Source organism: Sorghum bicolor, chromosome 3, assembly GCF_000003195.3.
Source record: "Sorghum bicolor cultivar BTx623 chromosome 3, Sorghum_bicolor_NCBIv3, whole genome shotgun sequence".
Lineage (NCBI taxonomy): Eukaryota > Viridiplantae > Streptophyta > Magnoliopsida > Poales > Poaceae > Sorghum > Sorghum bicolor.
The window spans coordinates 63,047,642-63,073,693 of record NC_012872.2 but is presented as its reverse complement, the minus strand read 5'-3'; the positions used below and the strand labels follow the sequence as shown (position 1 = coordinate 63,073,693).

The 26,052-nt window shown below is 41.6% G+C and overlaps 1 protein-coding gene across 3 annotated transcripts; it reads left to right on the top strand.

Moving 5' to 3' along the window:
* Nucleotides 11,665–21,620, top strand: LOC8075596 (uncharacterized protein At4g18490). 3 transcript variants are annotated; one of them, XM_021457312.1, is made up of 15 exons: nucleotides 11,665–11,902; nucleotides 14,035–14,116; nucleotides 14,399–14,510; nucleotides 14,604–14,786; nucleotides 14,890–15,678; nucleotides 15,920–16,099; nucleotides 16,182–16,313; nucleotides 17,543–17,728; nucleotides 17,805–17,976; nucleotides 18,797–18,861; nucleotides 19,104–19,143; nucleotides 19,556–19,714; nucleotides 19,945–20,055; nucleotides 20,135–20,212; nucleotides 21,275–21,580. In XM_021457312.1, exons 2-15 carry the CDS (start codon nucleotides 14,053–14,055, stop codon nucleotides 21,311–21,313), a joined length of 2,310 nt encoding a protein of 769 aa, XP_021312987.1. In that variant the 5' UTR covers nucleotides 11,665–11,902; nucleotides 14,035–14,052; the 3' UTR covers nucleotides 21,314–21,580. The 3 variants fall into 3 exon arrangements, with proteins under 3 accessions (XP_021312987.1, XP_021312986.1, XP_002458509.2); XM_021457311.1 differs by lacking the exon at nucleotides 11,665–11,902 and adding an exon at nucleotides 12,018–12,126 and having other exon boundaries at nucleotides 21,275–21,620; XM_002458464.2 differs by lacking the exon at nucleotides 11,665–11,902 and adding an exon at nucleotides 12,021–12,126 and having other exon boundaries at nucleotides 21,253–21,606.

Genomic DNA, 26,052 nt, shown 5'->3' with positions numbered 1-26,052 from the left:
CATCTTGCTTAAGGTTACCATAGGGTTATACCAAAACTATATTCTCTCTTATAGCAATACGAGCCTACGTCATGTTCTCAAAAAAAGGGGGAGACCAAGAAGCATCCGCTCGTGCAGCTAGCATCAGCCAGGGCAGAGCTCGCCCAACACAGCTTGCGGCGACCGGGACAGAGCTTTGCGCCCACGCAGCTTGCGGCAGCCAAGACAGAGATCCGCTCGCGCAGCTCATGGCGGCTAAGGCTGTAATACCCGATTTTAAGAATAAAACCAGATATGCACCATATGTGAGTCTTAGAAGTCAAATCTCACATATAGCTACAAATAAGGGGTAATATCAAAAGACAAATGCATAAATATATAACGTACTTAGTATAAAAGAGATAACCTTTAATAGCAAACAGCGGATAGACAACTCCAACTTCGGATATTAACTTCTCTCTACAGGATCCAACTGACTGGTTGATCACAAGCCTAAACTTCTCCTGAGGTTTGGGGGAAATAGCAAGAGTGAGTCCATGTCGAACTCCACAAGTATAGCAACTAGATTGTATAGATCCCACAATCTCATGATCAATGTGATATAAATAATGTAAAGCATTAAACAATAAATAATGAGCATATTTAACACACAAGAATCATCATCGTCGATGCAAGAATCCCCAAGGCCGCTCATGACCGTGAGCACGGCTAGTATACCAGTTTTATACTCTGCAGAGGTTGTACATCTTTACCCATGAGTCATGATTTACCCTTTCGCCCGAGGTAGCTAATCTCTTAACCCCCTTCCTATGAAGCCTTTCAAAAGTTCGTCTAACATGTTAGGGCCGCAAGGTTTCCTTTGCGCGCAGATATAGATACCCCCCTTCCAAATGGCACAATGACGCGCAGCCTATACACATAAGGACAGGGGCTCGCACTATACCCAAAACGGTTCAGCCCCTCCGCCCTTTCGGGTAACCTCTAACAAGCTAGAAAAGGTCTTCATACTGAGCTAAAGCCAGAGCCATTATAGCCCTCATGGTTGCACTGTTGTCCCGGTTATCACTTACAGATAAATCATCAAGTTGCTAAAAAGTCATTTTTATCATTTATTACTTAACATTAATCTAGTCACATGATCATGGTCACAGAAATAAAACCCAAATGCTATACTTGCCTTAAAATTAGATTCTTCTTCAATTCCAAATCTTCACAAAACTGCTTTTGGTGCACCTTCAGATCTTTAGCGCCCACAAATGGTTGTCGTCTACTCATAGCAAGCACCACACATAGGCACACATACAAGCAATAAATAGAAACGACTAAGAACAATACACCACACAAGGTAAAATAACGTACTAAAAGAGAGAACTAATGCTACGAACACAAGGTCATCGGAAATACGGTTGAATTTTATATTATTTAAAAGAAAAGAGATGACTACAAGGTTGACAATATTAATTATGAAAAAAACTAGGTGAGTAGTATTGGTTAAGATTAATCAAAACAAATTAAATTTTTTAAAAGGTAAGTTACACCTAATCATATTATATTTATAAACATATGTCCCATATTGTTTAAGCCATTTAAACTTTAATTTGCAAAAGAAGTAAATAAGTGAGAGCATCTAGTTTGAATTTTTGTATATAAGGATATGTTTAAACTAATCAAATTCAATTTAAAAATATCATTACGTTGCCATTAATCAAGTTAACAATTAACCAATAAAAGATCAATATTATCCTATGTTTCATTTTAATTACAGAACTAGTTTCATGCAAATTAATCAACTTAATATTTTAATCATAACTATATAAACATGTGATAGGATAAACAATGCCTTCCTTGCATCGACAAATCTAACACCACTAAATCCCGAGCAAAACAGAGATAAAACGATAAAATAGCGGATACGTACGGTGGCAATTCTAATTCTTCATGGCCAAACCTTCCTTGCATGCAGTATATATTTAGCCATTACGTGCACCCTACGAAGATTCTTGATGGAACTGGTTGCAGAATTTAATAGGCACTGAGTTGGAGACCAACCGATTTGAAAGAATATAGATTGAATAATTAAATTGTTAGATCACCATTGGCTGGAGGTAGATGATTAGAAGAAAATCGGCAAGGAGTGCGTGCACCGCCAGGGAGACGTACGTGCTGCTCAAGACCTGCTGCTATGCACACATATACGTAGACATGTCTTTGCTTGCTCGAAGACTGGAGGATGATCGTGCCGCACAGAGGGCTGCAATAGGGCGTGGAAAAGGAACAGAAAGTCAGAGCAATCCAGCTCTTGCAATTCACCTATGATGAAGACAGGAACGTGTGGATGGAATTCTCACCGATGCACCTGCCGATGGATGTAGCAAACTAGATGACGACCACCAAAGTTCTAACGAGCAGCCGACCAAAACTCCATGCTTGCAACGAGCTTTGGTGCCGAGAAGACAATGACGAGATGTAGTTGTGTAGAGCGCGCGGCTCCCTAGGGCATGGCATCTCGATGAAGCATCTTCAACTATGGGCGATGGTGACGTACGCAAGAGGTTAGAGATATATAACAGTAGATAAAGAAAGGGAAAAATCTGATTTACTACCTAGGGATTCTCAAACTAGAGGCTCCCAATACGGTAGTTTTGGTGTGCTTAACCCAATGGGTTGGTACATATATATAGAGAGAAAAACTCTCCACTTCCACATCAACTAGCAATATGGTACTAATTGATGTTGCAACCTCCATCTTTACTAATAGGCCTAATTAATTATTAAAGCCCATTAGTAAATAAAGACATTGACCATTGAGATCATGGGCTTGAGCGTGGTATAAAATGAAAGATTTTATTATTTTCGAAATTAATTAATTTGGCGAACAAAATAATCCTAGAAAAGTCCAGAATTATGATTTAAGCCATGAAAAATACTCCAAATATTTCAGAAATTCAAGGAAAAATCTCGGAGACATTATGGAACATGAGAAAACCAATTAAAGTATTTGGATCTCATGATAAGATAATTTGGAGCATCTAAAAATTAGATTATGCTTACAGAAAAGTAAGAACGGAAGCTGGAAAATTCCTAAAAAGTTTGTAGAGACTGCTTGATGGACGAGGAACTAAAAGAAGTGCTTTGAGTGACAAAGAAAAGATTTTGGGAAGCTCCTAATAAAAACTTGAGCTTAGAAATAAGGAATTTGGTTGTAGATGAAGATAAAGATGTACGAAGATTGTTCTACTAAACGAAATTTTAAAAACTTTGCTTAATCTCAACACACAAAGGAGCAACAAACAACAAACAAACATCACATAAAACATATGTACCAGTATGTATGCACAACAACGTTGCTAAACCCTATGATGAATTTTAATTTAAGAAAAATTTTTATTTTACTATATTTTCATAAGCACAGAAATACAAAATAAATTATTTTAGCTTTATTTTCAAAGAAGCAAAATTTAGGGTGTTACAAAGGCGGAGCTCGCCCCTGCACAATTCATGGCTACCAGGGCGGAGATTTGCTAGCTCACTTCATGGAGGCCAAGAGATCGGCCTGCGCAGCTCACGGCTGCCGGTGCAGAGCTCGCCCCCACGCAACTCGCGGTGGCCATGGGGGAGCTTGTCCTCACGCAACTTGTAGCTGCCAGTGCGGAGCTTGCCAGCGTGCCGCCTGCGGTCGCTGGCGAGGTGCTCAGCGTCGAAGATGTTGGATCCGGCCGCGCCTTCGCTGGTAGAATATTTTAACCCTCTATAATAATTATCGTACTAGAATTTGGTAATAAACTTTAATGGTAGATACGCATATGAATATTACTAGCCTTTTAAAATGAGTTGGAGGATTAATTCACCCAGAATTATTTATAATTTAAGACATTTTAAAAACTTAGATATCATATATTTTAAGATGGAGAGTATCTCCACGTTTACACCATTAAGAACGCTTACCTCTATAAACCTATAGGTATCCTACCTTTGCAAACGCCTAGCACTATTACAAAAATAATTTTATAAAGTATTGCCCAAAATATTAACAAGGCAGTCATAAAATTTAACCATCTTGTAAAATGTCTAAAGATTTTTGAAGGCGGACTTTTCTATTTATGGAGTCACAACGAGACGGACAACCACATCACATCGAGGCTAAAATAAGTAGCAATGAGACATGTATATATATACTCCAACCCATAGTTAAACTATGAAGGAGAGTACATACACCCTTAACACGCTAACCATCTAAGGGTCTATATAGATCCACAAAGTAAACTTTAATCGGTAAAATTTAGCTGCTAGGAATTTAAATGGTTTAGCTAAATAAAGTTCAACTGAGTTTAGGTCTTTTTTAGATTGAAGCTGCTAAATTTTAGTTAGCTAAACCAGATGCTAAACTTTAGTCACCATTGCTTAGTTTGGTTAGTCAGGGTGTTTAGCTCCAAAGTAACTAAAAGGTGAAGCAGACTAGTCTGCAACTCTTGACTAATTAGCTAAATGCATATTTAATTAGTCTCATTTAATCATAGTGTTTAAATAAAAAATTACTAAACGAGACTAAAAGTAGCTAGCTAAACTAAACACCTTCTTAGCTACATGAATCATGTTGAACCTTGTTAAAATTTAGCAAAGTCTATTAACTAGAGGATGCAAATACATCAACCAAAATTTGGTTAGTTGGGTGGATTCAAATAGGCTCTAAAGTAATTGCGTGGTTCTTTTTCGCATAGAAGTGTGTATATATTGTCTGGTTCCAATTTCAATTGGACGAGCGCGTACGTTCGCTTCACTAGACGACGTGATCTGTCTATTTTACCACCTTTCACCAACAGTACCTGAAGCGGTGAAGCCTATCTGTCTGTCTCATCTCTCTGGAGATCCCTACAGTAGCAGACGACGTACGGCGACGGCGCCCTCTTTTCTCCGCCGTCGTACCGCTTCGCCACCGCGGCCGGTACAAGTACCCGACCACGCCATCACGCCGGCACAGTCGCGCGCCTTCCTACCCCGCCATTAACTACAGCAAGCAGACTACGCCCGGTAGCTGCAACCCAAGCTAGGCGCTGCTGCATGCTACCGCAGCTAGATCCATCATCGGCTCCTGCCTGGCCTGGGTGCACTCAATGCGTGCATGCATGATGCATGCATACGCATAATACGCGCGCGGCCAATTATTCGAGACAGACAAATTGGTTTTAAGGCCGTCCTCTCGTGCTGGGTCGTCTCGTGGCATCGTCGTCGTCGCCCCTCTCCTGGCTCCCCCTCGCTCGCTCCGCTTAATTCAGTCTGGACACGTCTGGTTTAGCTGCGGCGGCGCCATTGCTAAACTTGGTTAACCTCTCGTTGCCAGAAATAAATCGGTCCCAGAAAAGCCTCTGTGTGCTTTCCTGTCTGTTTCCTCGCTCACATTTAATTACCATGTCACAATCACGGAATCACCTTAATTTGCCGGCCGGGCGGGGCGGTAGCTGCTGCGCGGGCTAGTAGAACCACCATTTGCTGCCTTGCCGCCGGCCCGCTCCTAGCTAGTTGCACATCAATGCAGCTAGGGCTCGGGTCCACTCCCAGTTCTCTTGTTTCCTGCGGGCGGCAGACATGTCCGACGGCGATGACGACGACGACGGTACCGTGTACAGTACATGTAGGAGATGCAAAACAAGTGCGTGTTAGTGTGATCGTTCGTAATTGGTTCGGTATCGGTGTAATAAGTACACGGTACACCGTACCGCTTGATCGATTATGGATTCTTCAATTATTATTTTGAAAAGATCTCGTCAATAAGCTAGCTGGCCGCCGCATCATAGGTAAGTACATATGTCCTCCTATCCAGGACAAATAAGTGCACACCATCCTTACCAAACAAAATAAATATTCTGGATATATATATATATATATATATATATATATATATATATATATATATATATATATATATATATATATATATATATATATATAACAAGTGACTGAAATATCTATCCGTGTGCCACGGCTACAAAATTCTTTAACAATACACCAACCCCCGGGTTAGTAATTAGATGTTACATGTTAGGGAGAATTGGCTGTGGGACATACAATGGTGGTCATTTGTCAGCGGATATTAGGAAAAAATAGATTGCTCAAAGACACTCAATTTCTTGTCAAATTTACTAGCAGACACTACGTCTAATCAAACATTATTACAAAATAGATATAAAAATCATATAAGTGCTAGAAAATTATACTATAGATTTTTCTACACTCTACATGATGAGAACTATAGTGTAAAAATATTGTTTTGCACTGAAATAACCATTTTGCCCTGTTCATAAATAGACAAAGATAACTATGGTTAATTAGTTAATATATTAGTAAGATACTAAAAATACTAAACAATATTTTTACACTACAGTTCTCATCATGTAGAGTATAAAAAATTTATAGTATAATTTTCTAGCATTTATATGATTTTATATCTATTTTGTAATAATGTTTGATTAGACGTAGTGTCCGCCAGCAAATTTGACAAGAAACGGAGTGTCTTTGAGCAATCTAATTTTTCCTAGTGTCCGCTGGCAAATGGCCACCATTCTGCATGTCCCACTGCCAATTCTCCCTACATATTATTGTATAGGTAGATATTGGTTATACATATAACTAATCAAAACTGTTTATCTTAATTACATTTACCTTCTCTAATTCGTTCACATTGTCCATCATCTACAATAAGCTTCATCAGTCACCAATACACAATTATTAATTGTTTATACATTGTTTCATCCCTATTTATAGTTTTCCTTTTGCCCCATGCCCTCCATGTGTGATTGATATGCGTTTAGTACGTTGAAATCTTAGCTTATTCATGTGTTTGGCATAAAAATTAAACTGACACAAGCATCATTGTAACGCCTCTTCCAAAATTTGCTTATATATGGCCTCACTTACACGTGTGGAATGGGTCCACATATGCATTACCACCAACGTGGAATTGACATTTTTAGGTTTCGCAAAGTAGGTACGATGCGATAATCAAGCAAATTAAGCCTATCTTTATGTCTTATTTTGCTATATTGTTTAAGAAGTTCAATTCCAGCTCAACTACACATATACGTAGGTGACAACTTCAACAATAATACCCCTCCCAACCTAATACCAGGTACATGCAATATGTCAGTGTAAATTACTATGCAGGACCGTTGATATAGGTTGCGAATTTGTATTATGCCATGTTCAAAGTCCTCATACTTGCACAACAATATTGCTAATTGTGGCATATATATAATAGTGCACACAATATACCACAACAATAATATCATGTTAATAGATCAGTAGCAATTAATCATGCACAATGTACATACCCCTGATTCAAATGAGGTTATAAACAATTGTGAGGTTATATAATCGATCATATGGCTCCTTGCGCAAGGAATAGCGTGATGTATGCAAACATGACACCTAATCAAAGGCGGCAACAACACTCAAGTGCTAGAGGTTGAATAATACATGCATGCGCATATATAAAAGAGGAAATGAAAGTGTCTACAAAAGGATCCGAAGAGGCATAGAAGTACATGTGTATTTTTTGAGACACGTCGAATTTGTACCCGCCTCTATATATTAATCAATTTGGCTGTCTCCTGAAATTATTTTTGTGTAGTGAAGTGTGCATGCCTACATGGGGCTTATACTACAGCGCTGGAGCACTTGGTACTACTTCAGTCCTTGACCTAATAAGACATATTTTCCCTACTCCTTACTAATGAGAAAACTTGTTGCTTTAGCTAAAAAACAAAAACAAAAAAAATTCTACTTCGACTTCGACGGCAAATATTACCGTGCAGTACGTGATAAGCACTACGGAGCACAAATTTGATCAGGCTGCAACTAATTGTCAAAGACTCATTGCAACCGTGCTAAGGCGCCGATCGATCGAGATAGCGGTAGCGGCACACTTTGTCTGATGCGTCGCCAATTAAACGTCGTCGTGTTCGCGGTCGTAGTTTTACTTCGTTTTGCTATCGCGACCTTGGCCTTTTTCACAATCCTTCTGCTGCGCGCTCCAACTTTTTTTTTTGGTTGAGAAAATGCTGCGCTCCAAGCTCCAACTGTGCCGCCGTACTGGCAGTTGGGCCCCGACCCACCAAGGCCGGCCGCGCTAGACAGCTCTCTGCTGCTGCTGGGCAGCCCCTCATCATCCTCTCGCAGTGTTCGGCCCGCGTCCATGAGCCGTTCGTTACCACTCACCACCAACCACATGTCACTCGTCACGCGCCTTTGTACAACGACGTAGTCGGCTCGATCACTTGTCACACATGCGGCCGCAGCGAGCCTCGGCCGGGCGCGCGCGGGCGAGGAAGACGCCACGCGCGTGCGTCCAAACTCCAAAGGGCCTGGATCGGCTGCGTGCAGCAGGCAGTGCTCGATGATCGATCGATCGACAGAGGCGGCTCTCGTGTTCCGGCACGAGCTAGGACCGCGACAATTCGGCAGGAGGAGGTGGCGACGAGGCGATCGATCTGAGGGCGACGAAGGAGGGGTCCCGTGGCCACGCCGTGCCACGGCGCAGTATTGGCGCCGCGCGGGACGTGAAGCCAACAGGGCCAGCACAGGTCGCTCTGCCATAGTGCCATGCATGGAGATTGGAGAGGGAGCCATGGAGGGGGGAGCTAGCTAGCGCCCAGCCGCCCGCCCCCACGCGGTCGAGCTCGTTCGCCCGTCGCGTAAAGGCTCAGGCCTCTCTGCCCGGCCCTGTGCAAGGGTGAAAGTTTTTGGATCCGCGCCGGCCCACGCGGGATTTGTCATTTTTGCATATCTGCATGGGCCTGCCGCGCGCGCGGGGCCCCGGCCGCCGGTTTCTTTGAAACTTTATTTCGGCGCGTGATCTGCCGCCGGCGCAGCCACCATACTGTACGTCGTTGTTGGCAGGGCAGGCGCCGCATTTCCGCAGGCCGTCACTAGGCCCTTGTTTACTTTTAAAAAAAAATTATAAAAAAATTCAGATTTCTTGACACATCAAATCTTACGTCACATACATAAATTATTAAATATAGATAAAAATAATAACTAATTGTATAGTTTGCTTGTAATTTGCTAGACGAATCTTTTGATTCTAATTAGTCTATAACGAATAATATTTATGAAATACAAACGAAAATGTTCGGTGTATATTTTGCAAAAGTTTTTGGAACTAAACTAGAGCTAGTGATGGGCGAATAGTCAGGTCAGGCGCCAGCGGGCTTGCAAGGTCGCGCAGGTTGGGGGCGGTGGATCTGGATCTCTCCATGCAATGCAACCACCACAGGAACGAGGGGAACATGAGAAGGCTGTACTATCTCTCTATCTCGGTTCCTTCGCCACGCTATCCTACGACCTGCCGGCTGCGGCTCCCGCGTCGTGTTTGAGACAAAAAAACAACCAGTGTCACATCGAATGTTTCATAGAATGTTAGAAGAGGTGTTTGGATACTAATAAAAAAACTAATTATATAACTTGACTGAAAACTATGAGACACTTAAGACTAATTATGGACTAATTAAATTTAAAAAATCCGTCTCGTAATTTCTAACTAAATTGTATAATTAGTTTATTTTTTATCTATATTTAATACTTTATATATACGTCTAAATATTTGATGTGATGGTTAATTTTTTTTTATTAGGAACTAAACAAGGCCGTAGTCTCCGCGTGCTGCCGGTTGATATGTGTCGATCTGCTGCAAACTTGCACTGGCAATGCAATGGTATAGAAGGAATAAACCAAATAAGTTTTAACATTTATGTAAACTTAAAGTTACCATGACAAATTATAGACTAACAAAGTTTATGTTAAGTAGCAACACGAGGCATATTTCCTAGTATCTATATCTAATAGTAAAGAGGTAAATTTTTAGCCCTTTGTTTCGTCCACCTATCCCTAACTAACTTCACAAATGTGAAAATTGTCTGTGCTCGTTTATGGCTTCCTGAGGTGATATGGATAGGTAGCAATTCTAATCCTAATCTTAATAGACTCTTCCAATTCTGAGTAATAATCCTAATCCAAATGCAAAACAATTAAATAGCTAGGAATTATAGGCTAAATAGCTAGGAAATGACCTCTCATCTGGACTTGACAACAACTCGGCTCTTCAAACCAAACTGATATATGATTTTCACTCTTCAGCGATTGGAGGTCACTCTTGGGTGGATGCCACCTATCATAAAAAGGCCTGAAAACTGATGTGGACAACTTTGTCAAGCAACACAACATATGTCAACACACAAAATACTCACACACACATCCAACTGGGCTGCTAAAACCACTCCATATCCTAGCAAGAGTATGGCAGGATCTATCTATAGATTTTGTGAAGGGGCTTCCCCAATCAGAAGGGTATAGTGTCATATTCATGGTAGTGGATAGACTAAGCAACTTTGCCCACTTCATTCTACAAAAAAACACCCTTATACAATAGCTACAGTGCTTAGGTATTCATGGACCATATTGTCGAGATCCATGGTCTACCACGCAACATTGTCAGTGGTAGAGACAAGATCTCTCTTAGTCATTTCTGGAAACACCTTTTCAAGCTTTATAGAGTGAATTTAACATTCTCCACTATCTGCCATCCACAAACATATGGAAAGACTAAAAGGGTCAATTAATGTTTGGAAATGTACTTGAGATGCTTAGTTCAAGACTCACCCACCACATGGAAAGCTTGGCTATCATTAACACAACTGTAGTATAATTCATCATTCTACAGTGCCATCAGATGTTCAGCTTTCAAAAGGCCTATATGGCTATGAACCCAATATGGGAGCCAACCCACAACCAACAACAAATACACCTCAAGAAGTCACTGAGGTCATCACCAACAGGGAGGAACGTCTTCAATTGTTGAAACAAAGGTTGAACAATTCAGTTGTTCCACATGTATATGTTACTTAGACATGCTTGCTAGAATTAACCTGGGAAGATTACAATGTGCTCAATACATGGATACTGGAAGCACTTTCTTAGGGACAAGGAAAATCTTCGGCCGAGGAGGTGTAATGGCCCAGGGGTGACGGCGTAAGGGGAAGGCATATCCAGAAAGAGGTAGCGTGTTTTGTTGAATTCATTTATGTAATAGAGTATGATTAGTGGGTCCCATAGGACAGGGCCGCACGCCTATATGTGGAAGTATTATTTATATGTCAAAGCATGGACTAAAGTTTAGTAGATGTCACATTAGATGCTACATGAAGTGGCTTATGGGGTATTTGGATACTAATAAAAAATAAATTACAGATAGTAATCCGCAAGACAAATTTATTAAACCTAAATAATCCTTTATTAGCAAATGATTGAACAAAATAATCCTTTATTCGGATACTAATAAAAAAATAAATTACAAAAGTATTTTACTGTGAGCAAAATACTTCTATTGTTTCATAATTTCCCCTAATAGTGTTTGTATTTTAAAAAATATTTTTAGAGGAGTCATTATGCCATAATGTTATATGATTAAGCCCTGAATACATTAGTATGATTTTTAATATATATTATTCTAAATATATAGATATTAATTATATAGGTGCTAATTTGTCCAAAAATGTTAGAAAGAAAAAAAAGAAGTTACTCCAGAAAAGAAAAGAAAAAGAAAAAGAGAAAAAAAATTATATGGACTTTTATTTAGTGGCCCATCAAACCCACGCCTGCCGGCTCCTTGCAGCCCAGCGCCGACGCTCCATTTTCCCAGGCGCAGCGCTGCTCGGGCTCGGACGCTCGGTCCCTCAATGCTCCTTCCCCACTCGCGCTCAGGCTCGGTCCCAGGCATCGGATCTTCCGCGCGTCGGCGGCTTCCCCCTCGGCGGCGTCCAGCGACGGAGGGCCAGTCCCAGGCTCGGCGGCGGCTCCCCCTCCCGCCTCTCGCCTCTCGCCAGTCGCCTCGCGCCCTCGCCTCCGTCCTCCGCGCACCGGCCGGCGACCCTGCGTACGCACCTCCCACTCCCCTCCCGCCTCTGCTGTACCGTGGGAGCCCGGCCAGCTGCCCAGGGTGGCCGGGCCTTGGCTCCGCTGGTGGCAGTATAAATGTATGCCTAAACGTTTCTGTTGCAAAAATATTGGGTGTTCATATGTACACCCACGTCCTTCACTGGGTCCGCCATGGTGTACACCCATGTCCCTTTACTGGATCCGCCTCTGCTGAATCGTGAGGTACCTGCATTTGAAGTTAACATCGCTGGCGGACTCTGTGTTAGTTAAATTAAATTACGGGAGCTGTAAGATGTACCCTGATGCATGGGGTGTGGGTACTCATTTGATGGTTGTTGTTTATGCATTTCATGATTAAATGCAAGTTGTGTGATAATGTTTTGGGTTTGTGTATGTCAATATTTTGGCATAGATGCAGTTAAAATTTTGCAAAATTGCACAGATTTAAAACATATGCAGCAACTTGTGTTAATTTTGTTGTCAAAATCCTTGACGATCTGAAAAATAATGTCTAAACCTTTGAATCCAAAACATGGGTCAAAGTAAAATCACAAAGAACCAACAAAAGCGAGGGCAAATCCGCAATGGAAAAATTGTTATTTCACCTCAGAATTAACACCGTTACAATGACTTAACAGAATAAGGGGCAAAGTCTTGCTTCGATTTGAAATAACAGGGGCAAAAACACAAAGTTCAAAAAATAGGGGCAAAATCACCACAAGCCCTGAAAATGGGGGTATGAATGCCAAAGGCCCTAAAATTTAAGGTGCCTTGTTTCTCCCATAGTTCTTACAGCGTAAAGGTGAGGCACGGCGATGGGGGGGCACCTGGACGCCTAGGCGCCCGCCTTGCCCGCCTAGGCGCCCATTCTGCAAGGCCAGGGGGGCGCCTGGACGCCTAGGCGACGCCTTGAGAACTATGGTTCCTCCCATTGTTGTGCCATTGATATAAATGTTTAGAGCTAGTTACTGGATGCTGTCAACAAAGTTTTGCTAGGCGCTAGGTGAAATCTAGGCGATGACCCTTAGCCTAGCGACTAGTCCAGCCTAGGCTAGCCTAGGCGATGCTAGGCGTTCTTCTAGGCGCTTTGCCAATTTATATATAAATATATAATATATACATTTATAGCTTCAGATTTCAGAGCAATTTCAGATTCAGCAGGAAAGGGGACAGAGGATAGAAGCAGGGAAAGGAAACAGAGGAGAGGAGCAAGGGAGAACATACATACATTCGTCCTTGGCCCTTGGAGCAGAGGAGTATGAGAGAAGCAGGCGGGGATGAGCTTCCCTGGAGGGAGCTGCCTCCCTGCGGGCGGGGCTGTGTAGTAGGGAGGTGGAGGTCGGAGCGGGGAGGAGGACGTGCTCGGCGGGCCACTGCAGGCGGGGAGGACGGTCGCCGGCGGGAAGTCCTTCCCCGCGGGCGGTGTCGCAGGGAGGTGGAGGTCGAGGTGGGGACGAGCTTCGCCGGCGGGAGGTGCTACGCTGCGGGCGGCGTCGCAGGGAGGTGGTCGAGGTGGGGAGGAGGATGCGCTCAGCGGGGAGGAGGAGGACCTCGGAGGCGCACTGGAGGAGGGGATGAGCGTCGCCGGCGGGAGCTACTTCCGTGCAGGCGTCGTCGCAGGGAGGTGGAGGTCGAGGCGAGCACGAGCAGGCGCGCGGCTTCGTTTCCCCCTTCCTGGCCTTATCCTCCTCCCGCGCGCGCATTCTTTCCCACGTGCGGCTTCTTTCCCGCGCACGCGGTCGCCCGCGCAGCCGAAATTTCCCGCGATTCCACGCCGCCACGCCTGAATCGCTCGATTCCTCGCTGCCTAGGGCTCCTGGGTGCCGCTGAATCGCGCCGAGGTGACGCCTGGCTCCGCCTAGGCGCTCCGCCCGCCTAGGGGGCCGATTACCCCCCTAGTCCCGGTGCCAGGCCATAGCCTAGCGACTAGTCGCGACTAGGCGAGTTGTAATCGTCGATTTTCAAAACTGTGGCTGTCAATTGAATATAACATCTCTGAGTGAGGGAGGCAGGTGACCCAAACTTGTTGTGACTAGTAGATAAACTATTTTGCTTCTGTTTTTCTTGTTCTGTTTGGCAAGACATGTTTTATTGGTTTCTAACATATTTCCCCTTTTTTCTTGAATGCAGTCTGAGTTTGTTGACAGTATGGACGAATCACGAAAAAGAGCTGTCTCTACTGCAAATGCTAAAAATATAAGTTCATCCCTTGGTATGTCCTCTTGTGAGCTGTCAGTACTCAGTACTTGTCAACTAGATCATCTCAGACCCTTATTCCTTATGCTCTGCATGGACTAAAATTCACTATACTGCTAAAACCGAGACCTCTCATTGGAAACTACTAAGGGCCACGTTCATCATACTTGGCTCTTACTAGCACTACCTTCGGAAAGTAATCTATGATACTTGAACAGTATCCACATTTTTTTTTGCTATGAGTTGATGGCAGTTTCTTTCTAATTTGACCTCACATATGCTTGTTATATGCTGGCAGATGAAGACTTTGGGAATGATTTTCTTTCATCTTGGAAGTTACCAAAATCAGGAAAAGACACAATTGACTTCACAGTTCCAAAGAGTAGCAAGAAATTCAGCTTTGACAATCTGTGAGTATTTTGAAAGGCTTGAATCCATCAACTTTTGATGCGATCAACTGCTCCTTGTTCATGATGGTTCTAACAAATCATTTCTTTAACCAGAGATGATTTCGGGCTTGATGGAGCCTTTGACAAATTACCATCCTTTCAAATGGGCATGTCTGATCTGGATTTTTCTAGCCCTCAGAAGAAAAAAGTGAAGCACAGTAGTTCAAATGCAGATCGCTCTGAAGAGAAAAAGGAAACTGACAAGGACAATTTCTCCTTTTCCTTTGATTTCAATGAGTAAGTTAAACCACTGATGCTAGAAGACTGAAAATCGTATGACATATTGATATGAAACTTCATGCTATTAGTTTTTCTGTTTCTGTTTTTTGTTTGCTTACAGGCTGGGAAAGTTTAGTCTTGACGGAAAGCTAGGAATTGAAGAAAAGAGTACAAGATTTACTGGCAAATCTGACCCTATCTCCTCAGAGGTTAAGAAGGATACACAAAGAGGTCTTTCAGCCAAGGGCAATGCTATTCTTGAAGAGAATACTAGTACGGACAAAGCAGATACACTTGATACTTGCACTTTGAGACCTTCTCATCTGACCAATCATGAGAGTGTGAAGAATGTCAGTCAACCGACTTCAAATATCGATGCTGCTGATTCGTCTGACAATATGAAAGAATGTACCAGTGTTAATCCTGCTACAATGGAACAAACTAAAGTAGATTCATTGTTCAGTGACAATCCTGGAGAGCAACCTAAAGAGATATACCCAACGAAGGCAGCTGTTAACCTACCTTCTCAGGATTTCTCCTGCAGTGCCATATCTAGTGAAGATCCAACACAAGGGCTAGCAGATCCTGTGAACAGTAAAGATGCACCTATAGTGAACTCTGGTAAAGTTCATGTATCAAGGGAGAGTAATGACGATGAGCAGTCGAATGGTTTACGATCCAGGGACACCAGCATTATTAGTCCCAATGTCTCAAGAAGACCGGTGGGCCAATTTAATTCCCGGAATGAGGTTCTGGAGGAAAGTGTTTCGCTTAATGAAGGAAGTCAAGACAACCAAAGTTTTAGTGGCGCTCCTAAGAAGTTTTTAAAGAAGACATCACATGGGAGTGGGACAAAGAATACTGAGGAAGAGATTTCAGGTCCCAAGAGTCTCTCTTGTTCAATGCAGAGGTCTGTCTTTGTCAAATGTGCCTTCATTGAGAATATAAAAAACTTTTAGATCTCCACTGTGGTTTATCTAATCAAACTAACATAGAATGCATAGCCTGCTATTCTACTTCTGGTGCACCATGCTTCTGTTCATAATCCATTCTAATGTAGTGGCAGCAAATCTATATGGAGAAGTGTGACACAATGGATCTATTTACATGTTTGTTACTTTCCTGAAGTAATTTCTCACAATTACATGCAGGGAAATCAGAAGTGTTGAACCTGCACTGACGAAGGAGAGAGGAAGCTTCTCTCTTTTATCCAAGTCTGTACATATGAAAGCAACCAGGGTTGAACTAGCTTCAGAAACAGCCTTAAATCAATTGTCCAGTGCAAGTAAAGTGATAAAAAAGATGGCTACACATCCTACGGACTTGAAGAGGTGGTAGACAGATGGACAGATTAGCATATACTCATGAATGTTAATAGTGTATCGAATAATGAATGTGGTTTTAAATATGCAGGGAACACATGCAAGCTAATGCAGTACCTGACAAATCTAAAACTGCTTTATCAAAAACATACAGCAAGCCAGCATCAAATGGGCTATTGGCCAGCTCCATGAATGTCAAAGGTGACAGGAATGCCAAATTAGGGTAAAAAATTATCATCCTTCATCTTGCACATTATGAATGCACCATATTTAAAATTTGTTCTGCAGGTTCGTTTTTGGCATGCCGCATGCACAACACTTCTCAAGTTCTCTTTGGTGTTCTTTACATGTTGTCAATTTATCATGGATGACACTATTTTCAGCATCTTTGATATATTTGCTACTAGACTTGATATTAACCTCAATGAAGCTCATACAATAAATTGGCTGCGTTTGGTGTGACAGCAGCTGCATCCAGCACTTGCAACAGTGCCGCACAGGTGCATTACTGCAGCAGCAGCAGCCATAAAAATCTGCAGCAAACAGGCCCATTGGAACTAGTTTTCATTAGAACCATGTTATCTGCCTTGTTCTTTAGAACTAGTTTTCATTATAAACATTGCAGTTGACCTGTTCTTTCTATCATCGATGGCATAATTCAATATTTTCAGTTCAGTGTCTGAACCTGCCTAATATTGAACTGAATAAAGATTGCTGTAAGGTTTCAAAATTATTGTTCTTGGTCTTTCTAATTAATTTATATTGGAATGGATGAGGACCTTCATAATTCACTGGAAATACGATAGTTTTTGTGTTCATGGAAAGTGTAAATCTGTGACAGTTCTTAAACTATTTAATAAATTTGTGCATAAAAGGATGTTGCAGATGTGGGATTGATTCATCAAGTAGAATGGATCACATCTACTTAATTGTTTTGCAGTTTCCATAATCGTCATTTGTTGCAGTATTTTATTAACCTTTCATGTGACAGGCTATTTTGGCCAAAGAGTATCCTTATTTAATATCTGTTTCTAATTCTCAATACTGAAAATGTATCAGTTTATGGAGGTAAAATACTGAAATTAATATGTTTATTGCTATAGCTAGAGTCTAACACTTGATTATTATATATATGGAAAATTACTCCATGTGCAACAACTATAGTGCTGATTATTTCATATAATAGTGTAAAGTCATGATTCTTGAAATTTGATGGACTCCTTTTACTGTGCTCCCTGATGAAAGGACATCATTTGACTGTTCAGACAATTCGTGTTTTAAGTGTTGTGAGTTGTAGCTGATTATAACATCGTACCATATCTATGTATTTCTATAAATGCATTTACTTCTGCAGCTGAAACCTTCTTTTTAGTATAATCAGGGCATTCTTGAGTACTTCTTTTCAGATTGGATTTGATGCTAATATATATTTGTATGTACCTTTTCTTTCAGCCTTGAGCCTCCTATCTCGGGAAACTTGTCTCTACTGAATGCTCGAAGCAGCACAGCACATAGCGCTGGACATAAAGTTGATGCAAATCATGTGCTTATGAAGAGTAGCATTGCTTCTGATTCATTGCAAGGTGTTCCTTCCAAAGATAATAAAATATCAACAATTTCTCAACTGACAGGAGCAAGGTATAATTTTCTCCTCCAGATATTCTTTTCCTTCTAAACTTACATAGTGCAGCTAACATAATCTATCTGAATTTAGAATAACAAAATTAGGAATCAGAAGTCCAAAGTCTAACATGGTTCCAGAGAAGGAATCAGTACAAGTGAGTGGGACAAAGGGTTCCCCTGTAACAACATCCAGAATCCTTGACTCCATTCCTGAAGGAAAACCTGCACTGCCTAGCCCATCCACAATGCAGAAAGTTTCTGAGGTATGTTCTCTTCCTGTCAAGTATTATATTTCCTAAGAGAGTGATTTTCATTTCTACTTTGAAACATGTTTCCTACTTGATTATCCACATTCTCTTAAGCCGAGGTTTGTTCTTCATTTTTATCGAGAAGCTACTTCGTAAACAGAAACAAGTGGACCTCACTGAGTTAACTACTTGCAGAAATACACCTAATTGCGCCCTGGGCAGCTGGTGTTCAGGGCCTTTCGCAACCTTAATTGTAATGCCTTGGCCCTTGGGGACATCTCTCCCTGTGGGCCAAGTTTTTACAATAGTCTTTTTTTACTGTTTTGTCGAACAATATTATATTGTTCTTGATGATTTCATATTAAACTTTACAAGAGGTTATTCACTATATGTCGTAATCTTAAAAAAAAAACTCCGTGGAACTACAAAAGTTCCTAGAATGACAACATAAGGATCAGATTCATTTAACTGTAAACCTTATATACCTTATATTATAGCTTGTTCTTTTTTCTATTTTGAGACCCTGTGTATTACTGAAGAAACGCACCATATGATATAAAAAAATCGTATAAGGACTTATATTCTCAAATATCATATTTCTAGTTTATCCTGTAAATACATTTTATGGAGTTTAATCACTATGTGATAATAAAAACCTACTGTAGTGCATTTATTATCCTAGATACTAGCTATCTCTTTTGTGGCAATAGGCAGAAAATTTAATCACCATATTTGAACTTGTCAGTATTGTCCCGTGCGCCTTTTTTAGAGATATATAAAAGGAAAAAAAAGTTGTTAGTTCATTAGTAACTTTGTTCATGCTGTTGACTTGCAGGAATCTGTTCTAGATCCAAAAGCTCCTAAAGTGCTCAAACACATCATGAGATCTCCAGCTGTAAGGTTGTTGGTTAGATCGTATTTGATAAACATAACATCTTTGATGGCTACATAAAATCTCTCTTTTGGAAGTACTCCCTATATTTTAAATTATAAGACGTTTCTGTTTTTCTAGATACATTGCTTTTACTGTCTCTAGACATAGTATATATCTAAGTGCATAGCAAAAATTATGTATCTAGAAAACCCAAAACGTCTTATAATTTGGGATTGAGGGAGTAACTACTTTGCAAATTTAAATGCAGAAAATCACCTCGAACTGTTCCAGAGTTGGGAAATGAAATGGTAAGTGATGAAAATTTCTGAAGATCTGTAAGTATATGTATTGTATAGTTTCATCTGATTTGAAATGTAGGTCATTGTGCTACATAGTCAAAATATATGAAAAAATGATCACTAACTTGAATGGAATGTTGAATGAAAAAAATGTCGATTTGTCAAGAAATACTTCCATAAGGTCATATATTTTATTTTGTTTAAAGATATATTACCACAGAAACCATTTGTCAATCCTCACTTCTAGTTGTGTACAGTGTTGTGTCTATGACTCTTTTTTTTCTTAGTGGAATAAGCTTTTCAACCCATCTGAGGGAAAAAAATCATTTCTAGTTTGTGAAAAAGGAAAAAGTTGGCTCGCATCTGGAACTGGAGTCAGTATTATGTTAATTAATATGTCCTTATTGATTTCACTTGCTAGATTCTGGAAAGTGGGACTCCAAAAGCTCATGTGGATAATGCAATCTCTTCACGTATGCCACCTGGGATGGAAGCCATTTCAGATCTAGAGTTGCCTGTGTTGTTAGAAAATGATGGAAACATAGAAAAAGCTGAGGCTTGTAGAAAGGAGCTTGAGGATGTGAGTAAATCAGTCCAATGCTTTACCATAAAAGAACTGTCCAATGCTTTGTTACTATAACTTGAGTTTAAGTTGCTTTTACGTGTGAAACTACCTGTAGAGGTTTCTTAATGCTTTTATAATTATAACCTATAAATTTACTCAAAAGAAAGGTTTCACCTATTATTCCTGAGTTAGTATACAGATGGATCTAGATTAACAATTCGTCACCTATTATTTTCTGGCTGCAGATATGCATTCTATTGAAAAGGAAACATGCAGAAGCTAAAGAGCTAGCAGTTCGTGCTATCGTTAACAACAATACAATGCTGATGTTAAACCACCCAATGATTGAGGAGAAAATATCCTAATTGATTTTTCTCATCTTCGTTTTTTACAATTAAATGGATATTAAACTTGTTATCCCTTCACCACATGAACATTTGCTCTATTCAGAAATTCACAAACAACCTGATATCGAAGAAGTACTTATTCGAGGAAGTTGGCACCATTAACACTGTAAGTTAAGCATCGTATTTTCTGGCTTAAGATCTAGTTCTTTATAGTACCTACTATCTATCATTTTTTTATGGCCCAAGTTACTTCTCATTCGTGATCTTAGTCCCCACATAGTGAGCCTCATCAACACTTTTTGCTGTGTTCTCATGCACATCAGCAAACAACCTCATACACATTACCAGCCAGTCTATAGTTGATGCATGACAGGCTCTTTCTCCCGACAATTTACTTCATACCCCCCCCCCCCCCTCTGCACACCCCCTTCCATTAGGTATCTAGTTGCCTCTGGTATCCATTAGCAACCACATTCTGTACTTCTGATTTGAGAGTAAATAATTCTGTTGTGGTGCCTTTTTAAGTGTGTCTTCAGCCGCAAGAATCGCATTGACACCCTCATTTTGAGCTATTTTGGCAGCTTGGATACCCCCTCTTTCATATATAGGGGTGTGTCATATACTACTCTGGCCAATTCTTGAAACAGACCACCTTTCCTTTTGCAGTTTCAAGAATTACTACTCTATGGCTCGTAACACCTCTGAAATTTGTTTGATGTTAGTCTTTCTTGTTTTACTGTTCGAGGTTCATAGCGTGCATTTTGTATCCCACAGTAGGAAATGGTGCAGGAATAAGATGCAAACATGTGCGGCTATAAAATGATAAACAGTTTTAAAACGTTTCATTTGATACCAAAAAAACATTCACCTAGCTTGTAGCATTTTCACTACCTGTATTTATGAACTTCTTGTCAGTCTATTATCAATATTGCCTTTTGCTGGAACCTGTTATCTGCCAGTTCTACTGCTACTACTAGTAGTAAGTTATCATCATTGCTGATTATTAGTAGCTTGCGTTCGTAATGGAAACCCAGAAGTTATTTGTTTGTGTATACATACAAATTTGAGGCATGTGCTACGGTGGAGAATCATTCATTTAAAGCATTTTTATATTCGACCAATGAATTCGATTGCCGTGTTACAGTTTTCTTCAGCCTGATCAGTCATTAGTTTGTCTTGGTAACTTGGAGCTTCTGTGCTTGGCAGCACTAATGCGGGACGAATGCAGGGAGAAAATGACTTATCCAGCGGAGCGTGGGTAATGTAAATACAACAAAAGAGCTCAGGATCCAATCTTGAAGTATCTTGAATAACTACCTTCCTCGTGCATTTTGGTACACGGTTGGCTTATGTGGATGAGTCCGTTCACATATCGTAGCAACTGTTGAGTGCCTACATCTTATTACCTAATAATTCTGGATTTCTGGTAGTGAGATATGACCTTGTGGACTCGATGACTAGAATGGCACTGCTGCACTAGGCAATACCTGGTTGCATCTATGCCAATTGCAGTTGGTGACAAACCGTTCACATTGGATTGATGCTGATTGGGAACGAAAATTTTTTGGGTGTCACATCGGATGTGTCGGAAGGATGTCGGGAGGGGTTTTTAGAAACTAATAAAAAAATAAATTACATAGCTCGTCAGGAAACTGCAAGACAAATTTATTAAGCATAATTAATCTGTCATTAGCATATGTGGGTTACTGTAGCACTTAAGGCTAATCATGGAGTAACTAGGCTTAAAAGATTCGTCTCGCGATTCTCAACTAAACTGTGTAATTAGTTTATTTTTTTATCTATATTTAATATTTCATGCATGTGTCCAAAGATTCGATGGGATGGGTGAAAATTTTTTGGGTGGAGAACTAAACAGGGCCTGGAGAAATTGCAAGAGCAGAACCGTGGTTGATGACTAGGCTGACCTTTCCACCCTAAGCCTGACGTATACAGTCAAAACCTGTAGTAATTTTTGTTGCTTATTACTAGCTTCCAGCTTTTGGTACGTTAGTGTTAAAAGCTGTAAATTTCGTTACTGTGTTGGTTATCTAGTTGCAGCACACTTCCGTAGCACTGACAGATTCAGATGGCAAATAACCAAAGGCGTAGTGGGTTCTTTTCGTTCTTTATTTACTTTTCAAACATGCATGCTAGATCGATGTTAGTGAAGTACAGTATGTAGCTTTGAGCAGCGGGACCTCATACCGCCCCCTGTGGTGATTGGTGAATAGGTCCTCCCTCCATGAAGTAATTCATGTCGTTCGCTAGGCTGAATATATTTTCTTGCTTAAAAATTCCTTCAGATCCAATTAGTACATTCGTGAACTTTGTTTGCTTTTTTTAAATTTTTGATATGGCGAAAAAGCAACTGTGCTTTACATCCTTATGATCTGGTCACTCCTGGTAGTGGATGAAGTGCTGCGGAGTAATCTATTAAGTGAAACTGTTTCTGATTACGCAGGAAATGGGCTTATCTCTATTTACAGCTGGACATCTGACATACACTACTTTTTTAATAAATATAATAAACAGGATAAGACCAATGCAAATAGTCTGTGAAAGCTATCCCATAACCTTGCACTAATGTAAATGCGGGTTTAACACTGGTGAGTGGAAAGCCATTTCGAGCTGCAATGCTGTATGACCTCTCGTTGCCGGGTCGTCTCGATTAAATGCTCTCTCCACGAAATGCCGATACGTATCAATCCTCAGGTTTGAACTATCCTTGTTTGGTTTGCCATCAGTAATGGCGTGGGGCATATTGCTCTAGTTTTGCTGGGCCTTGTTTACTTCCACCCAAAAACCCAAATTTTTTTAAGATTTTCCATTACATCGAATCTTTAGACGCATGCATGAAGTATTAAATATAATTAAAAATAAAAACTAATTTCACAGTTTGGTTGGAATTGACGAGATAAATCTTTTGAGCCTAGTTAGTCCATGGTTAGACAATAATTACCACAAACAAACGAAAGTGCTACAGTGTCACGAAATTTTTTCCTTTGGGAACTAAACAAGGCCCTGGTCTGTGTTGTGGAATCTTGCAAGTGACTAAATATGATCTTGTACTTGTAGTTTCACAAAAAAATGCTTTCCTTGCAAACTAGCACAACTGGTTAGATTTCGTGTTATGGAACCTGTCTAATTGGGTTTAAGTTTTTGACCTGATGTATGTGCTCGTATTTTTTAGACTTATTAAGGTTTAGCTATGTTATTCTTTCAGTGATAGGTGATGTGTCCATTGACAACACATGTGGTGATTTCGTTAACTCGAGATTGTGGACCGTGTCTTTTAAATGTTTTTATTGGAGTAGAGTGTGAGTGCGTGCGTTCATATATATATATATATATATATATATATATATATATATATATATATATATATATATATATGAGAGTTTGTGTTTGTAAAAAGAAAACTAGAGACACTTTCCTAACAATTCCAATTGATGTTTAAGAGTATTTTTCACATGTACCCCTTTCTTCAATCCCCTTTATCTTGTTATAGATGAATCCCATTTTTTCCCCTCACCTCCTTTACCAACCTTGACATGTGGATCCCGCATTTTAGTGGACTATATTTTTCTTGAGTCTTTTTTCTCTCCCATCCAATCTCTCTCGTCTTGAACCGACCAAGCTTGCTAAGCCCTCTTCTCACATCGTTGTGGGGCCTGTCAGACAACGGTGCTGGCTCGTATACATATTTTCATAGAGGAATATTCAATGCAATGCAGGCAGCAGGCTGCCTTTGGCCCAAACAAATGAAGGTACCATAAGGGATCGGCTTCGGTTCCCGTCACATGGCCGTTGGTGTCTATCTAATGTGTAGATGCAGGCGATGCCGGGTTGGCGGGCGATGTGCAGGCGCGGGTGGTGCTGGTAGGGTACGGTGAGTGATGCATAGGGCAGCGGTTGTGGGCGGTGCTGATGTGGTGGTTGTGGGTACTGGGAGCGTGGGCGAGGGAGTTTGCTAGGGGTGGCTGCGGCGTGGCGAGGTCCGGGGATGGTGGCAGTGAGGCCACACATGTGTGAAGGATGTTATGGGCGTTTGGCTGATAAGCTATATTAGAAAGAACTGTTGGCTAATTTATTATGAGAGAAAAGCACTGCTGAATGGCTGACACAAGACGCTTGGCAGCTTTGTTACACAGATTAGGTGTGTGGTGACACAGATGTGGAAGATGAGGCTGCACATATGTTGAGGACGAGGGTGGGGTGGTGCAGCCGGTGTGGTGGCCGCTAACGAGTTCCTGCAAGCCATGTGTGCAATGCTGCAACCAACGGGGAGGGTAGCCATGTGTGTAGCCGCGATTTTAAATCAAAATAGGCGAAGAAGGTGGAGAACATACTTCATTGGTGAGGACAGACTTTATTTGCCCCCTTCCATTAATACTGTTCTCTAATTTGTTGTGAGAGAAAAACAATGTTGAATGACGGGTACATTTGGCAGGCTTTCATCTCTCATTGGATTGGTTGCTTCATTTTGTTATGGCTGTCGAGTCCTATCCTACTCCTACCTATCTCGTCCAACGTTGCGCGCTCTCCTTTTCTTTCAATCGTCGGTCAGGATCAAGACCGAACGATTTTGAGATGAATCAATCAATCAGAATGGATTCCAAAGAATTCACCTGCTTGCTCCGCCAGTTGCCTAGAGAGCGGCAGCTAGCCAGCTACTGCCATTCGATCGCGTGGCGTGGTACGCACAAGAAGCCATTGCCCGTTGCCCTGTGCTTCCCCTGAGCCTGAGCGCAATAGGAACACACTTCGCTCGCCCCTGATAGACGGCGGCGTCCTCCGGTGGGAGTACGGAGCATTGCGAATGGTTGAAGGAAGCATCCTAGCTTGTACGAGGGATTTGAACGGGCGCTTGCACTCCGGAGATGCCTGATTTGTGGTTCGGCTTCCACAGGCTGCAAAGTTTAGTTACTTTCAGATTCTCCGTCTCTGGTTCGTTAAGCGAAGTGATAAGCCGGCTAAAAAGCCATCACCAACTGCCGGTTAACGGTTCAGGTCCACAGAATTGAGTTTCTTTTTTCTTGCTGCATTGGGCTCCTCCACATCATCTGGCTCTATATAAGATGGTGTTCCTCGTAGCTCTAGACTCATCACCAGCTTCGGCCTATATGATCTTTCTACCGTTAGCACCTTTTCTATAGCTAGGCTCGTTGCAAGTGCTAGCGGCTGCACGAGTGATAGGACTGGCATTGCAGCTGCACAGCTCACGGCTTGGCGAGTGTCCACCCAGGACCACCGAAGCAAGAGCGATGGCGCGTACCGGCGCGAGTCACCTTGGCCACCTGCTACTCCTCGTCGTCTTGCTGCTCTCCACGGTCCTGAGCTCCGACTCGGCTCGGGTTCCGAGAGCACGACCGGACGCGCTGCCGGCCGGACACGGACAGCCGGCAATGGCCGAGATGAGGGTGCTGGGCGAGGGGCAGAGCAGAGGGGTTCCGAGAGGACGACCGGACGCGCTGCCGGCCGGACACGGACAGCCGGCAATGGCCGAGATGAGGGTGCCGGGCGAGGGGCAGAGCAGAGGCCCGGCGTTTGGCGTGGCGTCGTCGCACGAGTCCAAGCGCCTGAGCCCCGGAGGCCCGGACCCTCAACATCATTAGGTGATGATCACCGTGATGAGTTAGCTCGTGTCTTACCTCTGGAAGATCGCCAGGAACGGTTTCTTAATTATGTGTCGTCGCCTCGTCGGATGAGAGAGTTGATGTGGCCTGTGGAGATCATCAACAAGCATGACATCTTTCTAAGTTCTTATTTGGATGCTCGTGTATCCACGGTAATCTATATGTGTTGAAGTGAGTTGGTGTGGAACTTCAATCTATGTGTTACACATAGATTGAAATAGATACATTGATATTTAATAAGCCCTAAACATTCGTCAGATACTATATCCCTAGGTGTTCATGTTTGTTGGGTTGTATAAGTTTTTGTTTGTATTTCTCTTTTCTTCGTACTTTGTTTACCGGTTTGTAACTGTAGCACCCTTTTCCAGGT